This window comes from Hyperoodon ampullatus (assembly GCF_949752795.1).
Source record: "Hyperoodon ampullatus genome assembly, chromosome: X".
Taxonomy (NCBI): domain Eukaryota; kingdom Metazoa; phylum Chordata; class Mammalia; order Artiodactyla; family Ziphiidae; genus Hyperoodon; species Hyperoodon ampullatus.
Genome location: NC_136913.1, coordinates 21,553,586 through 21,573,209, shown reverse-complemented (window position 1 = coordinate 21,573,209; position 19,624 = coordinate 21,553,586). Strand labels below are relative to the sequence as shown.

Genomic DNA, 19,624 nt, shown 5'->3' with positions numbered 1-19,624 from the left:
AACTACTGAAGCTCATACGCATAGAGCCCGTGCTCCGCAACAAGAGAAGCTACTGCAATGAGAAACCTGCGCACCGCAATGAAGAGTAGCCCCTGCTCGCCACAACCAAAGAGCTCTAGCATGCAGCAATGAAGACCCAACGCAGCCAAAAATAAATAGGTAAATTTATTAAAAAAACGAAACGAATTTAAAAGGTCAACACAAGGCATTATATCAAATGAGGATGAAAAAGAGGACAACATGAACCCAAAATGCTTGGATGAGGAAGTAGGAAAAGGGTTGGGACACCAGCTATTGACGGTAAGAGAGGGAATCTAAGACAAAGTTGGGGCAGTGCCTGCCAGCTGGCTCAGTGGAAAGTCCCCAGTTTGAGTGTTGTCAGTAGGTTGTGGACAAACCCAGAAGGCAGAGAGCAGTGAGTTGGCACCTGTAGATACCAGCAGCCTCATAAGCCCTCTCCTGGGAAGTAGGGAGGGACCACACTGACTGTCAGCAGTGGCTCACTAACCTTTATCCTGGAAGCAAAAAAAGTTAGTGGCAATATTGCCTGGAAATAAATATCTTTTAAGTATTCTACTTAATGCTTTAGGATGTGTTAATTATTTTTAAACCAGTTTAAGTAATAACCACTCCTTTTAAAAATAGCTTCTAGCTCTTTATTTGCTTCTGAAATATGGGTATTTCCTTTTTTGTGTGTGACTTCAGGCATACATTTAAAATTTTATTTTATTTTATTTTATTCATTTTTTTTTTGGCTGTGTTGGGTCTTCGTTGTTGCGTGCGGGCTTTCTTTAGTTGAGGCGAGCGGGGGTTACTCTTCATTGCAGTGCGTGGCCTTCTCACTTCAGTGGCTTCTCTTGTCGCGGAGCACGGGCTCTAGGTGTGCGGGCTTCAGTAGTTGTGGTGCCTGGGCTTAGTAGTTGTGGCTCGCGGGCTCTAGAGCGCAGGCTCAGTAGTTGTGGCGCACGGGCTTAGTTGCTCCGTGGCATGTGGGATCTTCCCAGACCAGGGCTCGAACCCGTGTGCCCTGCATTGGCAGGTGGATTCTTAACCACTGTGCTACCAGGGAAGCCCAAGGCATACATTTCAACAGACGTTTTTAAGTTTTATCTAGCATTATATGTTTTGTGAGTATTACAGAGTAGCGTAGTCTTTCACATTACGGGCACTGCAGATCTCAGGAATATGATTTCTGTGATGCCAAATCATGCCTAAGTAGTTAGAACAAGTCAACCAGTCATTTATTTTTTGCCTCTCTTCTGTCCATTCATGCAGTCATTAAACAGTTCTTGAGCATTTCTTATGTGTTAGGCACAGTTATAGACATGAGGAATACAGGGTAAGACACAGCCCCATCCTGAAAGGGCTTCCAGTTTGGGAGGGAGAACTTGATAGACATAAATAAATGGATAAATAAGAAAAGAAAAGCAATAAGTCTCCATGCTCTTAGGCAATTGTACAGAAAGGCAAAGCAAATATAGAACATTCTAGGCAGAGGAACCAGCATGTGTGAACCCATGAGGCTGGGAAGCAGCATGGGAGAAATATAGGGAGTTCAAGTTTTGTGGGAAAAGGCAGAGTGACAGATGAAGTTAAGAAGGTGGTTGAGAGGCTTCCCTGGTGGCGCAGTGGTTGGGAGTCCGCCTGCCAATGCAGGGGACACGGGTTCGTGCCCTGGTGTGGGAAGATCCCACGTGCCGCAGAGCAGCTAGGCCCGTGAGCCATGGCTGCTGAGCCTGCGCATCCGGAGCCTGTGTTCCGCAACGGGAGAGGCCACGACAGTGAGAGGCCCGCGTACCGCAAAAAAAAAAAAAAAAAAGAAGGTGGTTGGGGTCAGATCATAAATGGGCCTTGTTTGGCTCACATAAAAGTCCTAGGTAGGGCTTCCCTGGTGGCGCAGTGGTTGAGAGTCCGCCTGCCGATGCAGGGGATACGGGTTCGTGCCCCGGTCCGGGAAGATCCCACATGCCGCGGAGCGGCTGGGCCCGTGAGCCATGGCCGCTGAGCCTGCATGTCCAGAGCCTGTGCTCCACAACGGGAGAGGCCACAACAGTGAGAGGCCCGCGTACTGAAGAAAAAAAAAAAAAGTCCTAGGTAATGAATACCAAAGGATAGAAGATATTCGGGTTTGCAGGTCAGAAAGATAATTCTTTTTCAGTGTGGTGGTTTGAGTCATCAGAGGGCCAGGTGAACATTTAGAATTAAGCTGTTGAAACAATCCAGGAAAGAAACAAGGGCCCAAGAGAAGATTGTACAGGAGAAGATAAAGAGGAGAGAGTGAATTAAGTTCATTTAATAGGCAGAATTAACAGGAGTTAATGACCAATAGGATGGCGGGGGGAGGCAGTGGAGATGACCTCAGAGTTTCAGATTGGGTTGTCTAGTTGGATGGTGGCACCATTCCTGAGAGAAGAAGTAGAGGAAGAGGGGGGCATTTCTGGGGTAAACATGCAAGATGGTCAAGTGCAGTATTAATTTTTAAAATGTATCACTTGTAAAAAAGCTTTCTAGATTCCACAGCACACATTCACCTATCAGACCTAGTATAGACTTGGAGGCACAGACAGGATCCTGATGAGTTGGTTTTGGGTGTTCTTGGTGTAGGGAGCTTGTGTCCCATCCAAGTGGAAATGTCCAGAAGTAATAGGATAAGTGAGTTGGGAACTCAGGAGAGAGCTCTGGGCTGGAGCTGCATACCTAGGGGTCACTGGCTTCATGTTGGAGCCATGGGCATTAGTGACCTAGTCAGGGAGAGCAAGGCACAGAAAGAGACTGAGTTTGGGAACTGAGGTTGGGAGAGAGCGATTCTGGTTGGGAATGGAAAGGGAGAGCTGCTCAAAGTTTGATTATTGGAATTATCGAAAGAATCTTCACTCTGTTCAATGAATCACTAGGTGAGATCATTAAAAACTCCTTCCCGGGCTTCCCTGGTGGCGCAGTGGTTAAAGAATCCGCCTGCTAACGCAAGGGACATGGGTTCAAGCCCTGGTCCGAGAAGATCCCACATGCCACGGAGCAACTAAGCCCGTGTGCCACAACTGCTGAGCCTGCGCTCTAGAGCCCAAGAGCCACAACTACTGATTCCGTGTGCCACAACTACTGAAGCCTGCGCGCCTAGAGCCCATGCTCCACAACAAGAGAAGCCACCGCAATGAGTAGCCCGTGCACCACAACCAAGAGTATCCCCCGCTCGCTGCAACTAGAGAAAGCCCATTCATGGCAACGAAGACCCAATGCAGCCAAAAAAAAAAAAAAACAAAAAGCTCCTTCCCCTGTTGTTATTGGGGAGGGTAGGGGAGGTGTATCTTTTATTTTCCTTGAAAGGCTAAGTAGAAAACTCAGGAACTACTGTTTTGGAAATGAAGATAAAGGTGACCTGGAATTTTAAGTCCACGAGAACATGTTTTTTAGTTTCTGACTTCCGTAAAACTTCGGGAATACATTTCTCATAACGCACAATAAGCCTCTCAGGGCAGGAGTGGCTGAGGTTGCAAATGTGCCCACGTTATGTACCTTCAGTTTGTAGAACTGAGAGAAGGCTTAAGATTGTTTCTGTGTTTCAGGTAATTCAGAGGTCTGTGGGGCCGGCCAGCCTGAGCCTGCTCACCTTCAAAGTCTATGCATCAGCAAAAAAGGAATCATCTCACAAAGCTGCTGTGAAGGTTAATGAGGTAACATGTGATATATTTTGAATATGTGATTTAGTTACTATGGGAAGCGTACAAATTGAATATCAGGAAGATAGGACAATTCAGAAGATATTTAAAAGGAGGAAATAGTGTTTCCTTGTGGGAAGCTACTAGACTATGGCTTTTTCAACTTTAATTAATGGTACTTAGCTAAGGGCATAATTAAGGAATATTTCCTAGATTTTTAGTGGGGAATCTGCTCTGTCCCAGTAGATTGTAAGCACAAGTCACTTCTAAGTGATCTGCCTGCTTCCAGACTGCTTATCAAGCCAGGAAAACATTCACATTTTTCCCTCTCCTAAGAAATTAAAGACCAGGGCTCATCCTGCTTTTTGGTTGGATTAGAGGCTCATAAGTAGATGCTTAATAAATACTAAATAAATAAAACAGGAAATCATCTCTCCATTGTTTACATTCCTTTTTGTCTATACTTCCCACTGATTATTTTAGATATTTGGTTTCTTTTGACTTTGAGTAAAGTGTCATAAAGATCTACCATCAGTTATGGTCAGGGTTACTTGAATGGTGTTTACCTAAAGCTAAATAGCTTGTTTTTTTTGCCCTTTACTCTCTTCTTCTCAGGCCTTGGGACAGTGGCATTTTTGAGGGTGAAGAAGGCAGCCAGTGGTGGCTGTGAAACGTTTCCTCTCTGGTGGGGAACAAACCTGCTATTCTACTTTGATTAGCACTAGACTGATCACTAGAACTAAGTCATATGCTATTCAGTTATTCTTAAGCTTTTTTTTCCTATCCCACCTCTGACCCACCATTTAGAGTAATAGAATCCTTTTTCCAAACTAAATCTAAGATGAAATAACAAATACTAATATATAAAATGGGTAAAAGGGGACTGCTTTGTCTGCTATGAGTAGGGTTGGGGGAGGCTAGGACACCTCATAGCCCTGCTCTCTTGGCCTTGTCCTTATTGATTAAGGTGCAAAGATCGTCTGAAGCAAGGTTCAGGGTGCACATAACCCTTATTCACTGTAGTTTGTGAATTATTACAAATTTAATAATTGATTGTTATTACTGTATACACTTCTTAATTTCTTTTTATTTTGTTTTTCAATCTTTGCAGCTTTCACTCTACTCTGTTCCTGAGGGTCAGTCTAAATATGTGGAAGAGCCAAGGACCCAACTTGAAGAAAGCATCTCCCATCTCCGACATTATTGCGAACCATATACAAGTTGGTGTCAGGTACGGACAGCTGTTCTGAAAATGGAATGAATGCATTTCTGTTTAGAGTCAGTAGTAAAAAGTCTATACTGGCTGCATGTTTTCAGAAAAAGGCACAATAAAGGGCCCCAACTTAAGAGTGCCTGACTTAAAAATGTTCGTCAGTGCCATCTCTGGAGGGGAGCAGAGAGCCCTAGCTTCCTGGTGGCAGCTGTCGCCATAGCTGCAGAGAGAGTTTCCCTCCCACTGGGCAGCCTGTGTCATGTTGACTAGAGAGCAGAGGCCCATGGTACCTATCTTTTTTTTTTGGCCAGGCCGCTCGGCTTGTGGGATCTTAGTTCCCCGACCAGGACTTGAACCTGGGCCACGGCAGTGAAAGCACCGAGTCCTAACTACTGGACCGCCAGGGAATTCCCCCATGGTGCCTATCTTGTTGGTTGCGGCTATGAAAACATTATTGTCCACCAGGGGAGGATATGGGGCTGGAACTTCAGAAGAAGGAAGAGGGTACAATGTAAACATTTATATCAAAATTAGGAAGTTTCTCGCCCCACAGAGATTCTACAAGTCAGTACCACTTTATTTTATTTTATTTTTTAATTAATTAATTTATTTATTTATTTTTGGCTGTGTCGGGTCTTCGTTGCTGCATGCAGTCTTTCTCTAGTTGCTGCGAGCCGGGGCTACTCTTCGTTGCGGTGCACAGGCTTCTCATTGAGGTGGCTTCTCTTGTTGCGGAGCACGGGCTATAGGCGCATGGGCTTCAGTAGTTGTAGTACTCAGGCTCAATAGTTGGGGCTCACGGGCTCTAGACCGCAGGCTCAGTAGTTGCGGCATACGGCCTTAGTTGCCCTGCAGCATGTAGGATCCTCCTGGACCAGGGCTCAAACCCGTGTCCCCTGCATAGGCAGGCAGATTCTTAACAAGTGTGCCACCAGGGGAATCCCAGTACCATTTTAAACAGGAATGGGTACAGAGGATTTTGAATACTATAATAGGAGGGTAAATAACTAAAAGACGGTGGAATTACATACTTGAGTACTTAACTGTTTCCCTTAGTGACCAAAGATCTGCATATACAGATTGACTTTTACTGCTCAGGTTTTAAATCAGGCATTTGTCATTATGTTCATGAAAGCATGTGTGCAATTTTTAACATTGGAAACCGAAGTTTACAGTCTACAGAATGTTTTCGTGGGCTTTGATATGTATATTTGCCACACTTGATCTTGATTTTGAAAACTGATGACAAAGTAAAAGAATGTAGATGTGTGTGACGTGGTCTAGATTTACTTTGTTTGAGATGATAAACTCAATTTTCATGCAGAACTTGTTTTAGAATTTTTAATTTCCACTGTGCCAATGCTGAACTTTTGTTCACCAATTTAGAAAGAAAATAGCATAAATTAGGCCATTATACTAAAGTATGTAACCATATTATTGAGTTATGAAATACCTAAAGACTTTATACATAATGTGTTGTAACATACTTAAACTTTATTCTCTTGTTCTAGAAGATTTTTTAATTTTAACATCTTTATTGGAGTATACTTGCTTTACAGTTGTGTGTTAGTTTCTGCTTTATAACAAAGTGAATCAGCTATACATATACATATATCCCCATATCTGCTCCGTCTTGTGTCTCCTTCCCACCCTCCCTATCCCACCCCTCTATGTGGTCACAAAGCACCGAGCTGATCTCCCTGTGCTACGCAGCTGCTTCCCACTAGCTATCTGTTGTACATTTGGTAGTATTTATATGTCCATGCCACTCTCTCACTTCGTCCCAGCTTACCCTTCCCCCTCCCCGTGTCCTCAGGCCACTGTGGAGAACAGTATGGAGGTTCCTTAAAAAACTGAAAATAGGGGCTTCCCTGGTGGCGCAGTGGTTGGGAGTCCGCCTGCCGATGCAGGGGACACGGGTTCGTGCCCCGGTCCGGGAAGATGCCGCGGGGCGGCTGGGCCTGTGAGCCATGGCCGCTGGGCCTGCGCATCTGGAGCCTGTGCTCCTCAACGGGAGAGGCCACAAGAGTGACAGGCCCAAGTACCGCAAAAAAAAACCCAAAAAACAAAAAAACAAACTGAAAATAGAACTACCATATGACCCAGCAATCCCACTCCTGGCCATATACCCTGAGAAAACCATAATTCAAAAAGAGTCATGTACCACAATGTTCATTGCAGCTCTGTTTACAATAGCCAGGACATAGTGTCCATCAACAGATGAATGGATAAAGAAGGTGTGGCACATATATACAATGGAATATTACTCAGCCATGAAAAGAAACGAAACTGAGTTATTTGTAGTGAGGTAGATAGACCTAGAGTCTGTCATACAGAGTGAAGTAAGTCAGAAAGAGAAAGACAAATACCGTATGCTAACACATATATATGGAATCTAAGAAAAAAAATGTCATGAAGAACCTAGGGGTAAGATGGGAATAAAGACACAGACCTACTAGAGAATGGACTTGAGAATTTGAGGAGGGGGAAGGGTAAGCTGTGACAAAGCGAGAGAGAAGCATGGACATATATACACTACCAAACGTAAGGTAGATAGCTAGTGGGAAGCAGCCGCATAGCACAGGGAGATCAGCTCGGTGCTTTGTGACCACCTGGAGGGGTGGGATAGGGAGGGTGGGAGGGAGGGAGACGCAAGAGGGAAGGGATATGGGAACAGATGTATATGTATAACTGATTCACTTTGTTATAAAGCAGAAACACTAATACACCATTGTGAAGCAATTATACTCCAATAAAGTTGTAAAAAAATAAATAAAATAAAATTATAGCAGAATAAACATTAAAAAAATTTAAAAAATAAAAAAATAAAAAGAAACGAAATTGAGTTATTTGTAGTGGATGGACCTTGAGTCTGTCATACAGAGTGAAGTAAGTCAGAAAGAGAAAAACAAATACCGTATGCTAACACATATATATGGAATCTAAAAAAAAAAAAAAGGTTCTGAAGAACCTAGGGGCAGGACAGGAATAAAGATGCAGACGTAGAGAATGGACTAGAAGATTTTTAAACCATCTGCAGGTGGTTAAGATAAGGTCAGCACATTTGCAAATATTTCTGTATCGTGTAGGCATGACTACTGTTATTTCTCTCTTGCTCTTTTTTTTTTTTGTGGTTATAAAAGTACTTTGTCTCTACCTTTCAACCCAAGGTTGCTTTTTGGTTTTTACGTTTTCGTCTGTGCATGATGCCTAGTGCAACAAAACGCCTCAGAATAGTTATCAACATGTTTATTTGTACTAGTTATATGTAAAAAAGCTTTTTTTTTGTGATTACACTGGTTTTATTTTCCTATAGATTGAAGTCTTCATGAATGAAAATTTTTCTCATTCCTGGCTCCATTTTCAGGCCTACAAGTTCTAGTCCCTTTCTTCTAGAACTGATTTAATTTTTCTTCATAGTAAACAGATTATGCTAGCAAAAGAAGTGGGCAGTCAGTCTAGACATTGATCTGTAGTTTTTCTCTTTTCATGTGCAGAAAAAAGCTAATAGATTTTAATGAAGCAATACTCAGGTTTTTTTTAATGTTCTTTATGTCCTCCCCCAAATTCAGCACTTATTATTTAAGGCCATTTAACAGTATTAGGGTAACTTGCTCTGACTTGAACTGAATTAAAATAAACAAATCCTTTTCCAAGTGGCAGCTGGTTCTGATATCTTCTGATACCCACATATCTCTTTTCCCATCTTTACTGTACACTTTTTGAAGTAGTCCCTTGCTTTCTTTAGGATCATCTGATATTCATGTACAAAGCCTTTTTACTGTTGTGGTTAAGAGAATGTTAATACTTCATTTGCTCAATTGGGGTGAATGTTTCTCCAAACCTGGATATAGACTCCTTTGTCCCATTAAATCTGGTCATTCCTGCTTCAAATGGGCAGTTTTCAGATATAGGCTCTAAAATCATGGCAAATCAGGAAATAGACTTAATATGAATGATTTAATCTCACAGGGAAAGAATATTCACTTTAATTATCAAGGGGATTGATTTTTTTTCGTCCTCTTCAATTTCAATAGAAGAACGAAAAGGCTGGGTTGTTGAAACCACTCTACTTGAAATCTTTGCTTCCTGTGGCAATAATAAGCCATTCTGCTGAGCAATTTGTAGTGAAGGGGAAATTAGAAAAGGAAAAACAACACAAAAAACCCAGATAGACAGTATATCCCTTTGTTCAAAAAGTGCTAATAACATGATAATTTATTCAGTAAAGACAAATATATTTATTGCTACTTTCTAATCAGCAAATCCTATTGATTCTTTTTTTTTCCTCATCTTTTTAGGAAATGTACTCCCAAACTAAGCCCAAGATGCAAAGTTTGGTTCAGTGGGGGTTAGGTAAGTCGATTTTTAATTAGGCATAATCAGTTTGTTTGACATTGGATTCTTTCACTGGGAGTCCATGGATGGGCTCTAGGAGATCTATGAATTCCTTAAAATTGTATGTAGAATTTTAGAGCTATTTGGATTTTTCTGGAAAGAGGATCTATTTTTTTCATCAGATTTCAGAGAACTAGTGTCCCCAAACACTCAGGTAAGTCTCTTCAAGATCCTTAGGATTGTTGGCCTAGCAGGTGCAGATACACTGGATTTTCTTTCTTTAAATCTATTTCCAGGTGCAATGTCCTAACTCATCTATAGGTTTTCAGAATCAGGATAGCTCATTGGCACAGCTATTAACACATGTTATAGAAGTTTAGAGGCAGGAAGGAACTGGGCTGGTGTGCCTAGGAAAGGCTTTATTGCATAATTTGTAGTGTTCTTACATGTTTTCATTTGTTTTTTAATTGGCTTTGATTGTTTTTCACATTCACTTAACACATAACACTCATAAACTGGTTTCACAGTCTGTGTTCTAACTAATACCAGGAACTGATAAATTAATAGACACTGATCATATTTCATTCCCTTTATTGGACATCTCAGCCAGTCATCCTCTTGTTTTTACAAGTGTTTCCATGACAGAATAAAATCATCATGAGTACAATTTATTTCTTTGTGAAGATTATCATAGTATTGATGCACTGATACCCCTGAGACTACTATATAAGTAAATTCTTCATTTGAAGACAGACATATTAGTAGCTTACTACTTCTTTAAATTATTCATGTATGTTAATATCTTAATTTTATAAACACTTATTTGGTGCTTATTAGGTGTCAGGAACTAGTCTAAGTGCTTTGAAAGTATTAATTTATGTACAATCTTCATAACAACCTTGGCAGTTAGGTACTTTGTTACCTTCATTTTTTACCTGAGGAAGCTAAAGAACTCCTGATCTTTTATCTATATGTGTGACTGAGGTGTCTCTTCATTGTCGCCTATTATTTCCCATTGATTCACAGCAGGAGGCAGTATTTGCAATATGAGTCTTTTTTTTCTTCTCCTGGACTCATAGTTACTGCAAAGACTTAAGAAGAAACGTTCCATTATGAGTTGCACTGTTGTCTGCCAAGGCAACCAGTCCATTTCCCAGGAGTCATAGCCAAGACATGTTGCTAGAAGCTGGACTTCATATTTAGTGTAGTCTTACAGCATATCTTCTTTCCCATTTCTTTGTGATTTTCCCACTTTGGCTCAGCTCACCAAGGCATCTGGGTGTCCTTCTATCACCTGCTCTGTGTGCCTGTCTAGAATTGAAAATACCATGCTGGTAGGCAAAAATAAAGGGAAGCAGAAAATTGCCTCAAATGACCCAGACAAGAGGATGAAAAGTTAAAACCAGGTTAAAGGCAAAATAAGTAAAAGGCCAGACAGGAATTGGTGCAAAGAACACAAGCCCTATGGTAGTATTTAAAATGATCACCACATTTCCCAAAGAAACCAAGAAAAGGATAACTGGCACATGCCTAGTATTATCTAGACGAGAGAATTATTGAGTATTCCGATTAGTTCAGTTCCATGTACGTCTGTTAAGTCACCATCATGGCAGGCATTGAAGAGAGAGGCTGATTGAGACAGTGGTCACAGCTACTGAGGTACATATAATAAAGTGTTCAGTACTAGCACAAATACAGACAGTCGTAGACCACCATTGAAGGTACAGAGGAAAGAGACGAGTCTAACAGAGATTGGGGAGATGGGAGCAGTCAGGGAAGGCGTTCTGAGATGAGTCTTGAAGGAACAGTTAGCCACACCAAAACACGGGGGTGGGAATTGGGAGGCATTCCACACAGAGGGCACAGCATGACCAGGGTTTGGATGGTGACTTAGTGTTGCGTGTGCCGGGAACTGGAAGCAGATCAGGAGTGCTGAAGATGAGGTTGAGAGACCTGCAGTCTTTTCAAGTCATGACCTAGCTGAAATCCCTTTGTTAATTCATTCAGTATCCATTAACTCCTAGCAGGGCTTCAAATAAGTACCTGTTGAGTGAACATCCACTATTTACCACTGGGGGAAAATGACATAGAAGTCTAAGCAGTCCACCATTAAGGAGCAGATATTCTCTTTGAGGAAACATAAAATACACCCTGAATAATTAAAAACAAGGGCTGTACAATTAGGCACCAAATGACGGTAGAGAAAATAAATATGGTGGGACTTTAGAGGAGAAAGAGGTGTGGGCTGATGAGTATAGGAAAGGCTTTTCTGAGGAGGTAGGACTTAAGCTGGCTTTTATGTGGTGGCATTGGCTCAGGGGAGAGGAGAGGCGGCATCATGCAAATGAGGTCATAATGCATGGTCAGGCGTGGCAAGTAGACTCACATGTTGCATTTATTTGTATTTATTTTATCTATCAACAGTGACTACTTCCTGCATATACTTGCACTACAAGTTTCCTTCATTATCCAGAGTTATTCTTATCTTGAGTTCAAATAATGAATTCAGATGGCAAAAGATACTTTTTTTTCCTGAGTCTAATGTATTTGGTTCCTGAATTTTAGAGAGCAAGCAGCAAAGCTTCAGATAGCGACAGATCTATCCAAAGATTTATCCAAATTTATTCTGTTTCTGTGTTCGGATAGCAAGGGATTCCTGTATTTGTCTTTCTGCCCTTATGAATAATTGATTCAGATCTGTTGCCTTCAGGAATATGAAGGTAATCTAACATTACTTTATTGTCAGAATGTCATCAGGCTAAAAAGTGTTTGAAAATTGGATACTTGCGATGTAACTAGTAAATCATGTTTATCTCTTACATAAAAAGAACTTGTTGAAAAGAAGCATATTAACAGAAAGCAAAGAATACATTATTTGAAAAGCATTTGCTACTACATATGCTACTTATATTTGACTTTTTTGTTTTGTTCTTTTTGTTTATGTTTATTTCTAATTGAAATATAGTTGATGCACATGTTTTGTTTTTTAATGAGCAATTTATAAAACTGTTTCCTGGTCTGATTCTATTGTAGACAGCTATGAATATCTCCAGAATGCACCTCCTGGATTTTTTCCAAGACTTGGTGTTATTGGTTTTGCTGGAGTTGTTGGACTCCTTTTGGCTAGAGGTAGGTACAATTTTGTCGTTTTTTTTTTAAACAGTTCATAAGGGAGACATAACATATACATTTGATTCTTTCTTTTCACTTACCAGTTTTTGGAATAATGAGTTAGTTCCTGAATATGGCCTTCTTGATGTATAATTGATATGGTTGTTTTCTCCAGTATATTTGATTTTAAACATATAGAAATTGTAAAAAAATAAAATGAAAGAAATTATATACTTTTGGTTACAAAAAGAAAACTCAAAATGAATTAAAGACCTAAATATAAGGCCAGACACTATCAAACTCTTAGAGGAAAGCATAGGCAGAACACTCCATGACATAAATCACAGCAAGATCCTTTTTGACCCACCTCCTAGAGAAATGGAAATAAAAATAAACAAATGGGACCTAATGAAACTTAAAAGCTTTTGCACAGCAAAGGAAACCATAAAGAAGACGGAAAGACAACCCTCAGAATGGGAGAAAATATTTGCAAATGAAGCAACTGACAAAGGATTAATCTCCAAAACTTACAAGCAGCTCATGCAGTTCAATATCAAAAATCAAACAACCCAATCCAAAAGATGGGCAGAAGACCTAAATAGACATTTCTCCAAAGAAGATTTACAGATTACCAACAAACACATGAAAGAATGCTCAACATCATTAATCATTAGAGAAATGCAAATCAAAACTACAATGAGGTATCATCTCACACTGGACAGAATGGCCATCATCAAAAAATCTACAAACAAGGGCTTCCCTGGTGGCGCAGTGGTTGAGAGTCTGCCGGCCGCTGCAGGGGACATGGGTTCGTGCCCTGGTCCGGGAAGATCCCACATGCCACGGAGCGGCTGGGCCTGTGAGCCATGGCCGCTGAGCCTGCACGTCCGGAGCCTGTGCTCCGCAACAGGAGAGGCCACAACAGTGAGAGGCCTGCGTACTGCAAAAAAAAAAAAAAAAAAAAAAAAATCTACAAACAGTAAATGCTGGAGAGGGTGTGGAGAAAAGGGAACCCTCTTGCACTGTTGGTGGGAATGTAAATTGATACAGCCACTATGGAGAACAGTATGGAGGTTCCTTAAAAAACTACAAATGGAACTACCATATGACCCAGCAATCCCACTACTGGGCATATACCCTGAGAAAACCGTAATTCAAAAAGAGTCATGTACCAAAATGTTCACTGCAGCTCTATTTACAATAGCCAGGACATGGAAGCAACCTAAGTGTCCATCGACAGATGAATGGATAAAGAAGATGTGGCACATATATATACAATGGAATATTACTCAGCCATAAAAAGAAACGAAATTGAGTTATTTGTAGTGAGGTGGATGGACCTAGAGTCTGTCATACAGAGTGAAGCAAGTCAGAAAGAGAAAAACAAATACTGTATGCTAACACGTATATATGGAATCTAAGAAAAAAAAAAGGTCATGAAGAACCTAGGGGCAAAACGGGAATAAAGACACAGACCTACTAGAGAATGGACTTGAGGATATGGGGGGGGGAAGGGTAAGCTGTGACAAAGTGAGAGAGTGGCATCGACATACATACACTACCAAACATAAAATAGATAGCTAGTGGGAAGCAGCCACATAGCACAGGGAGATCAGCTCGGTGCTTTGTGACCACCTAGAGGGGTGGGATAGGGAGGGTAGGAGGGAGGGAGACGCAAGAGGGAAGAGATGTGGGAACATATGTATATGTATAACTGATTCACTTTGTTATAAAGCAGAAACTAACACACCATTGTAAAGCAATTATATTCCAATAAAGATGTTTAAAAAAAAAAGATCATTTTCTCTAATAAGAACCTACTGAATATCACAGGGAACTCTATTCAATACTCTGTGATGACCTATATGGGAATAGAGTATAGAAAAGTATGCATATACGTATATATATAACTGACTCACTTTGCTGTACAGCAGAAACTAACACAGCATTGTAAATCAACTATACTCCAATAAAAAATCAATTAGAATAAAAAAATTAGTTATCCTTTATAGGCACATTTACTTGGTCAAATTCCTGTTGGTCTTTGATACGGAAAGAGTGAACTTTCATTAATGAAGATCTGTCACACCTGAGAAACTGTAAATATTTCACTATTAAGATTAGGCTATTAGGGCTTCCCTGTTGGTGCAGTGGTTAAAAATCCGCCTGCTGATGCAGGGGACGTGGGTTTGAGCCCTGGCCTGGGAAGATCGCACATGCCACAGAGCAACTGGGCCCGTCCACCACACCTACTGAGCCTGCGCTCTAGAGCCCGCGAGCCACAACTGCTGAAGCCCACGTGCCTAGAGCCCATGCTGCACAATAAGAGAAGCCACCTCAATGAGAGGTCCGTGCACCACAACGAAGAGTGGTCCCCACTCTCTGCAACTAGAGAAAGCCTGTGCACAGCAATGAAGACCCAATGCAACCAAAAATAAATAAATAAAATAAAGTTATATTAAAATAAATGATCAAGCTATTATTCCTAGTAACAGTGATTTCATGGAGAGTTTATTAATTTCTTGATGTCTTGTACCTTCAGTCAGTGATGATAAAAACTTTTTAAAATACTTAAAATGGGCTTCCCTGGTGGCGCAGTGGTTGGGAGTCTGCCTGCCGATGCAGGGGACACGGGTTCCTGCCCTGGTCTGGGAGGATCCCACATGCCGCGGAGTGGCTGGGCCTGTGAGCCATTGCCGCTGGGCCTGTGCGTCCGGAGCCTGTGCTCCGCAACGGGAGAGGCCGCAACAATGAGAGGCCCGCATACTGCAAAAAAAAAAACAAAACTTAAAATTAAGGACTTCCCTGGGGTCCAGTGGTTAAGAATCCAACTTCCAGTGCAGGGGATGCAGGTTCCATTCCTGGTCGGGGAACTAGGATCCCACATGCCACAGGGCAACTAAGCCTGCGTGCCGCAACTACTGAGCCCGCACACTCTGGAGCCTTTGCACCACAACTAGAGAGCCCGTGCACCACAACTACTGAGCCCCTGTGCTCTAGAGCCCATGCACCACAACTAGAGAGAAGCCCGTGCACTGCAACGAAGAGCCTGCGTGCCACAGGGATCCCGCGTGCCGCAACTAAGACCTAATGCAGCGAAATAAATATTTTTTAAAAATATACTTAAAATTAAAAGCTAACAAATATCAACTTAAAGATATTACTACACCTTACTGCTGGATTACAAAACATTTATAGGAAATACAGGATGATAAAATACTTCATTATAATGAGATGAATTTGTTATGAACTCCTTGAAGTTTCACTGATTGTAAAATTCAGACTTCACAAAAATTCCTAAATTATAAAGATTATGAACTCTGTAATCGGTCCCCATAAAAGATAACTATAGAGACTAGTTTGATAACCATTTCTCAATATTAAAAACCTTCCTATACATGCCTTAACCGCTCTTTTAGAATCTGGAAGAATGCTGCCCTGGTGCCACTCCCCCAGTGTGTGGAATGAACTCCTGTTGTAGTTTTTGTGTCTTCCTCCCATCTTGTGCAGAATATGTAAGAATTAAATGCAGAGTTTGTTTTTACTAATCAGCTTGGGCAATAGTTGAACCAGCTTTTTGTCCCAGACTTCTTTCCCCTCCTGTAAAGCTGTCTAGAAAAGCATTCCTATGTTATTTAGATAGTGTTTAGAATTTATAAAGATCCCAAGGCCAGGGTGTTGGAATTTGACTGGGTGTTACGGAGCCAGGAACGTGGAATCAAGTGAGATTAGTTTCCTCCTTCCCTCTCCATGGGTAGAGCATGTGGAGCAGTTTTACAGCCCTAAAGAGAGCTCCCTGTGCCATGTGTGCTCTTTACACTGTGTTTATCTCCTGCACATCCACTGTGGTGACTGTCCTGAGGACGACTGGGGACTATGCTCTCCTGGGCAGAACAGCAGCAGAACACCACTACTGCGGGTCCTTTGCCTTTGCTTTTGTTTTCTTGCTTGTTCCTCTCTCTTCTTCCTTTTCCTGAGAGGGCTCGGTTGTATTAAAATAATTTAAAACCTTAATTCTTTTTCAGAAAAGTACACATGCACACATACTCATGCACACATACCAAACAACAAATCTTTTCCTGTGGGTGCTGGGGTACAAGGGCCTGAGGTAAACACCGTTGGGGTGGGGGGTCCCTAAGCAAGATGAGTGGGGAGTGGGAGGGTAGGTATGTTCATGGGTGGTCAGAGTGATTTTCAGGCCCCTCCAGGTCCCCTATGCTGGCAGCAGTACGATGGGCTCAGAAGGTCCCACCTGGTGGAGTTTCTTTTCTTCTTTTTTTTCAGTCTAACATTTTATTTATTTTAATTTTATTTTTTAATAAAAATTATGTGTATTTAAGGTGTATAACATGATGTTTTGATACACATATACATAGTGAAATTATTGCTAGAGTCGAGCTAATTAATATATCTTCTCATATAGTTAGCTTTTTTGTGATGAGAGCACCTGAAATCTCCTCTCTTAGTAAATGTCCAGGGTTCAGTATTATTAACTGTAGTCATCATGCTGTACATTAGATCTCTAGACTTATTCATCCTACATAGCTGCACCTTTGTACCCGTTGACCAATACCTCCCCATTTCTCCCACCTCCCCACTCCTGATAACCACCCTTCTACTCTCTGCTTCTATGTATTTGACTTTTTTAGATTCTACATATCAGTGAGATCTTGCACTGTTTTTTCTTTCTCTGTCTGGCTTATTTCACTTAGCATAATGTCCTCCAGGTTCATTCATATTTTTGCACATGGTAGAACGTCCTTCCTTTTAAAGGCTGAATAATATTCCATTGCAAATATATGCCACAATTTCTTTATCCATTCTTCCATTGAAAGACACTTAGTTTGGTTTCATGTCTTGGCTGTTGTGAACAATGCTGCAGTGAACATGGGATACTTCAAGATACTGATTTCATTTCCTTTGGGTATATACCCAGAAGAGCGATTGCTGGATCCTATGGATAGGTTTCTTGAGCATTCAGCAGATAATGGTGGTGAGGGTGGCCAGGACTGTGGTGAGGACAAGAGGTACTTCTCTGGAAGAGAGATGAGTGGATGATCATTCAGAGGAAGTGGGCCCAGCCAGGACACCCAAGGGTGGCAGGTGGTCGTTGCCCACCATTGTTGCCTTCTGGTGGCTCCCTCCAGCACTGGCAGCCAGTGACTCCCCTCTGGCAATGCTGATGGTTACAGTTTAGACCACTGGCTTTTTGGGAGGTGTGGGTGTGGAGATAGGCAGGGATACAGGGGATTGCACTTTCTTCCAGAAGTTCTGGGGCCCCCAGCTCATTGTGTGAACCACTAGGAGCTAGAAGCTCAAGAGCTGCTGCTTATCAGCTTTCCCTAGAGGAGTGAAAAATGGCTGGTTGGAGGGTTTGCTGTCCTTCACCTGGTCCTCACCTTCATGAGCTGCCCAGGTGCTTAAAGCTTCAAGCGTACACGTGGGCTTCCAGGGGTGTAAAAGGCTTTTCTCTTCTGGAGTAATTATAGCCTTTCAGTCAAGGCAATAGGACAGGGAGAGAAACATAATATTAAGAGTCTAGATTGATAGTATTTGTATTCTCTTCTGTAACCCCAGTTCCATTTTGGGGGATTTGTCTGTTTAAAGTTTAAGACCGATAAACAGCACTTACATTCTTCTTTGTAAATGTGAGTAACATACATTGCACTAGCATCTATATGCGTCCCATCTCAAAAACCCCGTGCCTCTGAGTGGAGACTGTTTCTTGTGTCAAGTCCATTTCTAGTGTATTCTCCAGTTTTACCCTCTACCAGTTTTCTTAATCTCATTCTCATTTCTCCCAGCTCTCCATCCTTCTGTCTGTTCATTTCCCCTTTCCCAGGGCTCTATGTATTCTCACAGTCTAGACTGAGACTCAGTCAACACAGCTCTTGTCTTGGGACATGGCTCCACGCTCTCTTGGGTTTGACCCCCTTTGCCTGGGGTCCATGTTGTCTTCTCCTAGATTTGCTGCCATGTTGTTGAACTACATGCTTAAGTCACTTTCAAAAAAGCCTATGTTGGAGGTAAACTTTCCAAGTTTTTGCAAGTCTGAAAGGACTCATACCTAGTGATAGTTTGGTTGGTCGTAGAATTTGTTCTCCATCAAAACTTTGAAGGCTGCATCTTCTAGCACCCAGTGTTGCAGGTGTGAGAGTCAGCAACCAGTCTGCATGATTGTTCCTTATGAAGTGATTCATTTTTTTCTTTTTTTCTGGAAGCTTTGAGGATCTTGTCTTAATCTTCAATGTTCTGAACTTCCATGGTGCTGTGACTACATATAGATGTTTTCATTCTTTGGTTGGGCATTTTGGTGGCTTGCAGCCCTCAGCTGTACGCAAATATATATCTTGTATTTATTTGAAAATTTCCTCTCATTCATTTTCTTTCCTGAACTCGAATTCATTTGTGATTGAGCTATTTAAACTGACCCCATATGTCTCTTGTATTTTCTTGACTATTTTATTCTTTTTGCATTAGTTTACTTTGGTCATTTCTGAGAGCTCTTTTCTGCTCTCTTTTCACAGAAGTCATTTTTCTTTTAATGCAGTAGCTTCTTGAATTTATTGATGATACTTAATAACAGATTTAGCTTTGTTTTTAAGTTCTTCTCTTTCCTTTGGGGTCATTTTTCCTTCTTGCTTGTCTTGATCTTCTCTTTTACGTTGCAGGCTTTCCTCAGCTTTCCTCAGTTGTACAGTCATGTTTAAGAACAAGGCAAAAAACAAAACAAGAAAGAACAAGGCAATTGAAACTCTAATAAGAACTTTTTGTGTGTAGATGGGGCTTGCTGGCAAGCAGGCTCTCCCTCAGGGTGAGCCAAAAGGGGACTGCCCTTAGGTGGGGGGGTGACAGTGCGCACCTGAGGAAGGCTGTACTCTCAGCACTAACATGCACATGCACTCACACCAGCTGTCTCGGTTCTCAGCAGCAAATCCATGGCATTTCTTTAGCGATACCCTGCCCCCCTTTTAAGATTTTGTCTGTTGAGATGGCATGGCCACAGGCAGTTTTGCACAGGCGTGGCATGGAGGAAGGAGAGGCTCGCCTGGTCCATGCACAGGACTTGTATTTCTCCCCCTATCTTGATCCCCGGTCGCCCTCTCCACCCTGCATGGTACCTGACATCTCTGGGCTGCCAGGGACATTCTGCTCCCTCCTCTGCTGTGGCCCTCCCTCAGGATTTAAAGGCTGTCTGTCCTCTTGCTCCCATCCACTCTCCGTTTTCTGAAACTTGGTTGACACTTCTTAATAGCCAATAGCCCCGCCATACATTTTCTCTTCGTTGTGGGTTTATTATCTGTAT

The 19,624-nt window shown here is 41.8% G+C and overlaps 1 protein-coding gene across 1 annotated transcript in view; it reads left to right on the top strand.

Annotated features, from left to right (window-relative positions):
- Positions 1-240: 240 nt before the first annotated feature.
- The window catches only part of APOO (apolipoprotein O), a gene marked incomplete at its 5' end in the record, with an annotated part of 38,061 nt that continues 18,677 nt past the window's right edge, over positions 241-19,624 (top strand). Inside the window, 5 exons of the mRNA XM_079727974.1 lie at positions 241-300; positions 3,564-3,671; positions 4,768-4,887; positions 9,171-9,225; positions 12,241-12,336. Coding sequence (XP_079584100.1) covers positions 241-300; positions 3,564-3,671; positions 4,768-4,887; positions 9,171-9,225; positions 12,241-12,336 — 439 coding nt within the window. The remainder of the gene's footprint in view (positions 301-3,563; positions 3,672-4,767; positions 4,888-9,170; positions 9,226-12,240; positions 12,337-19,624) is intronic.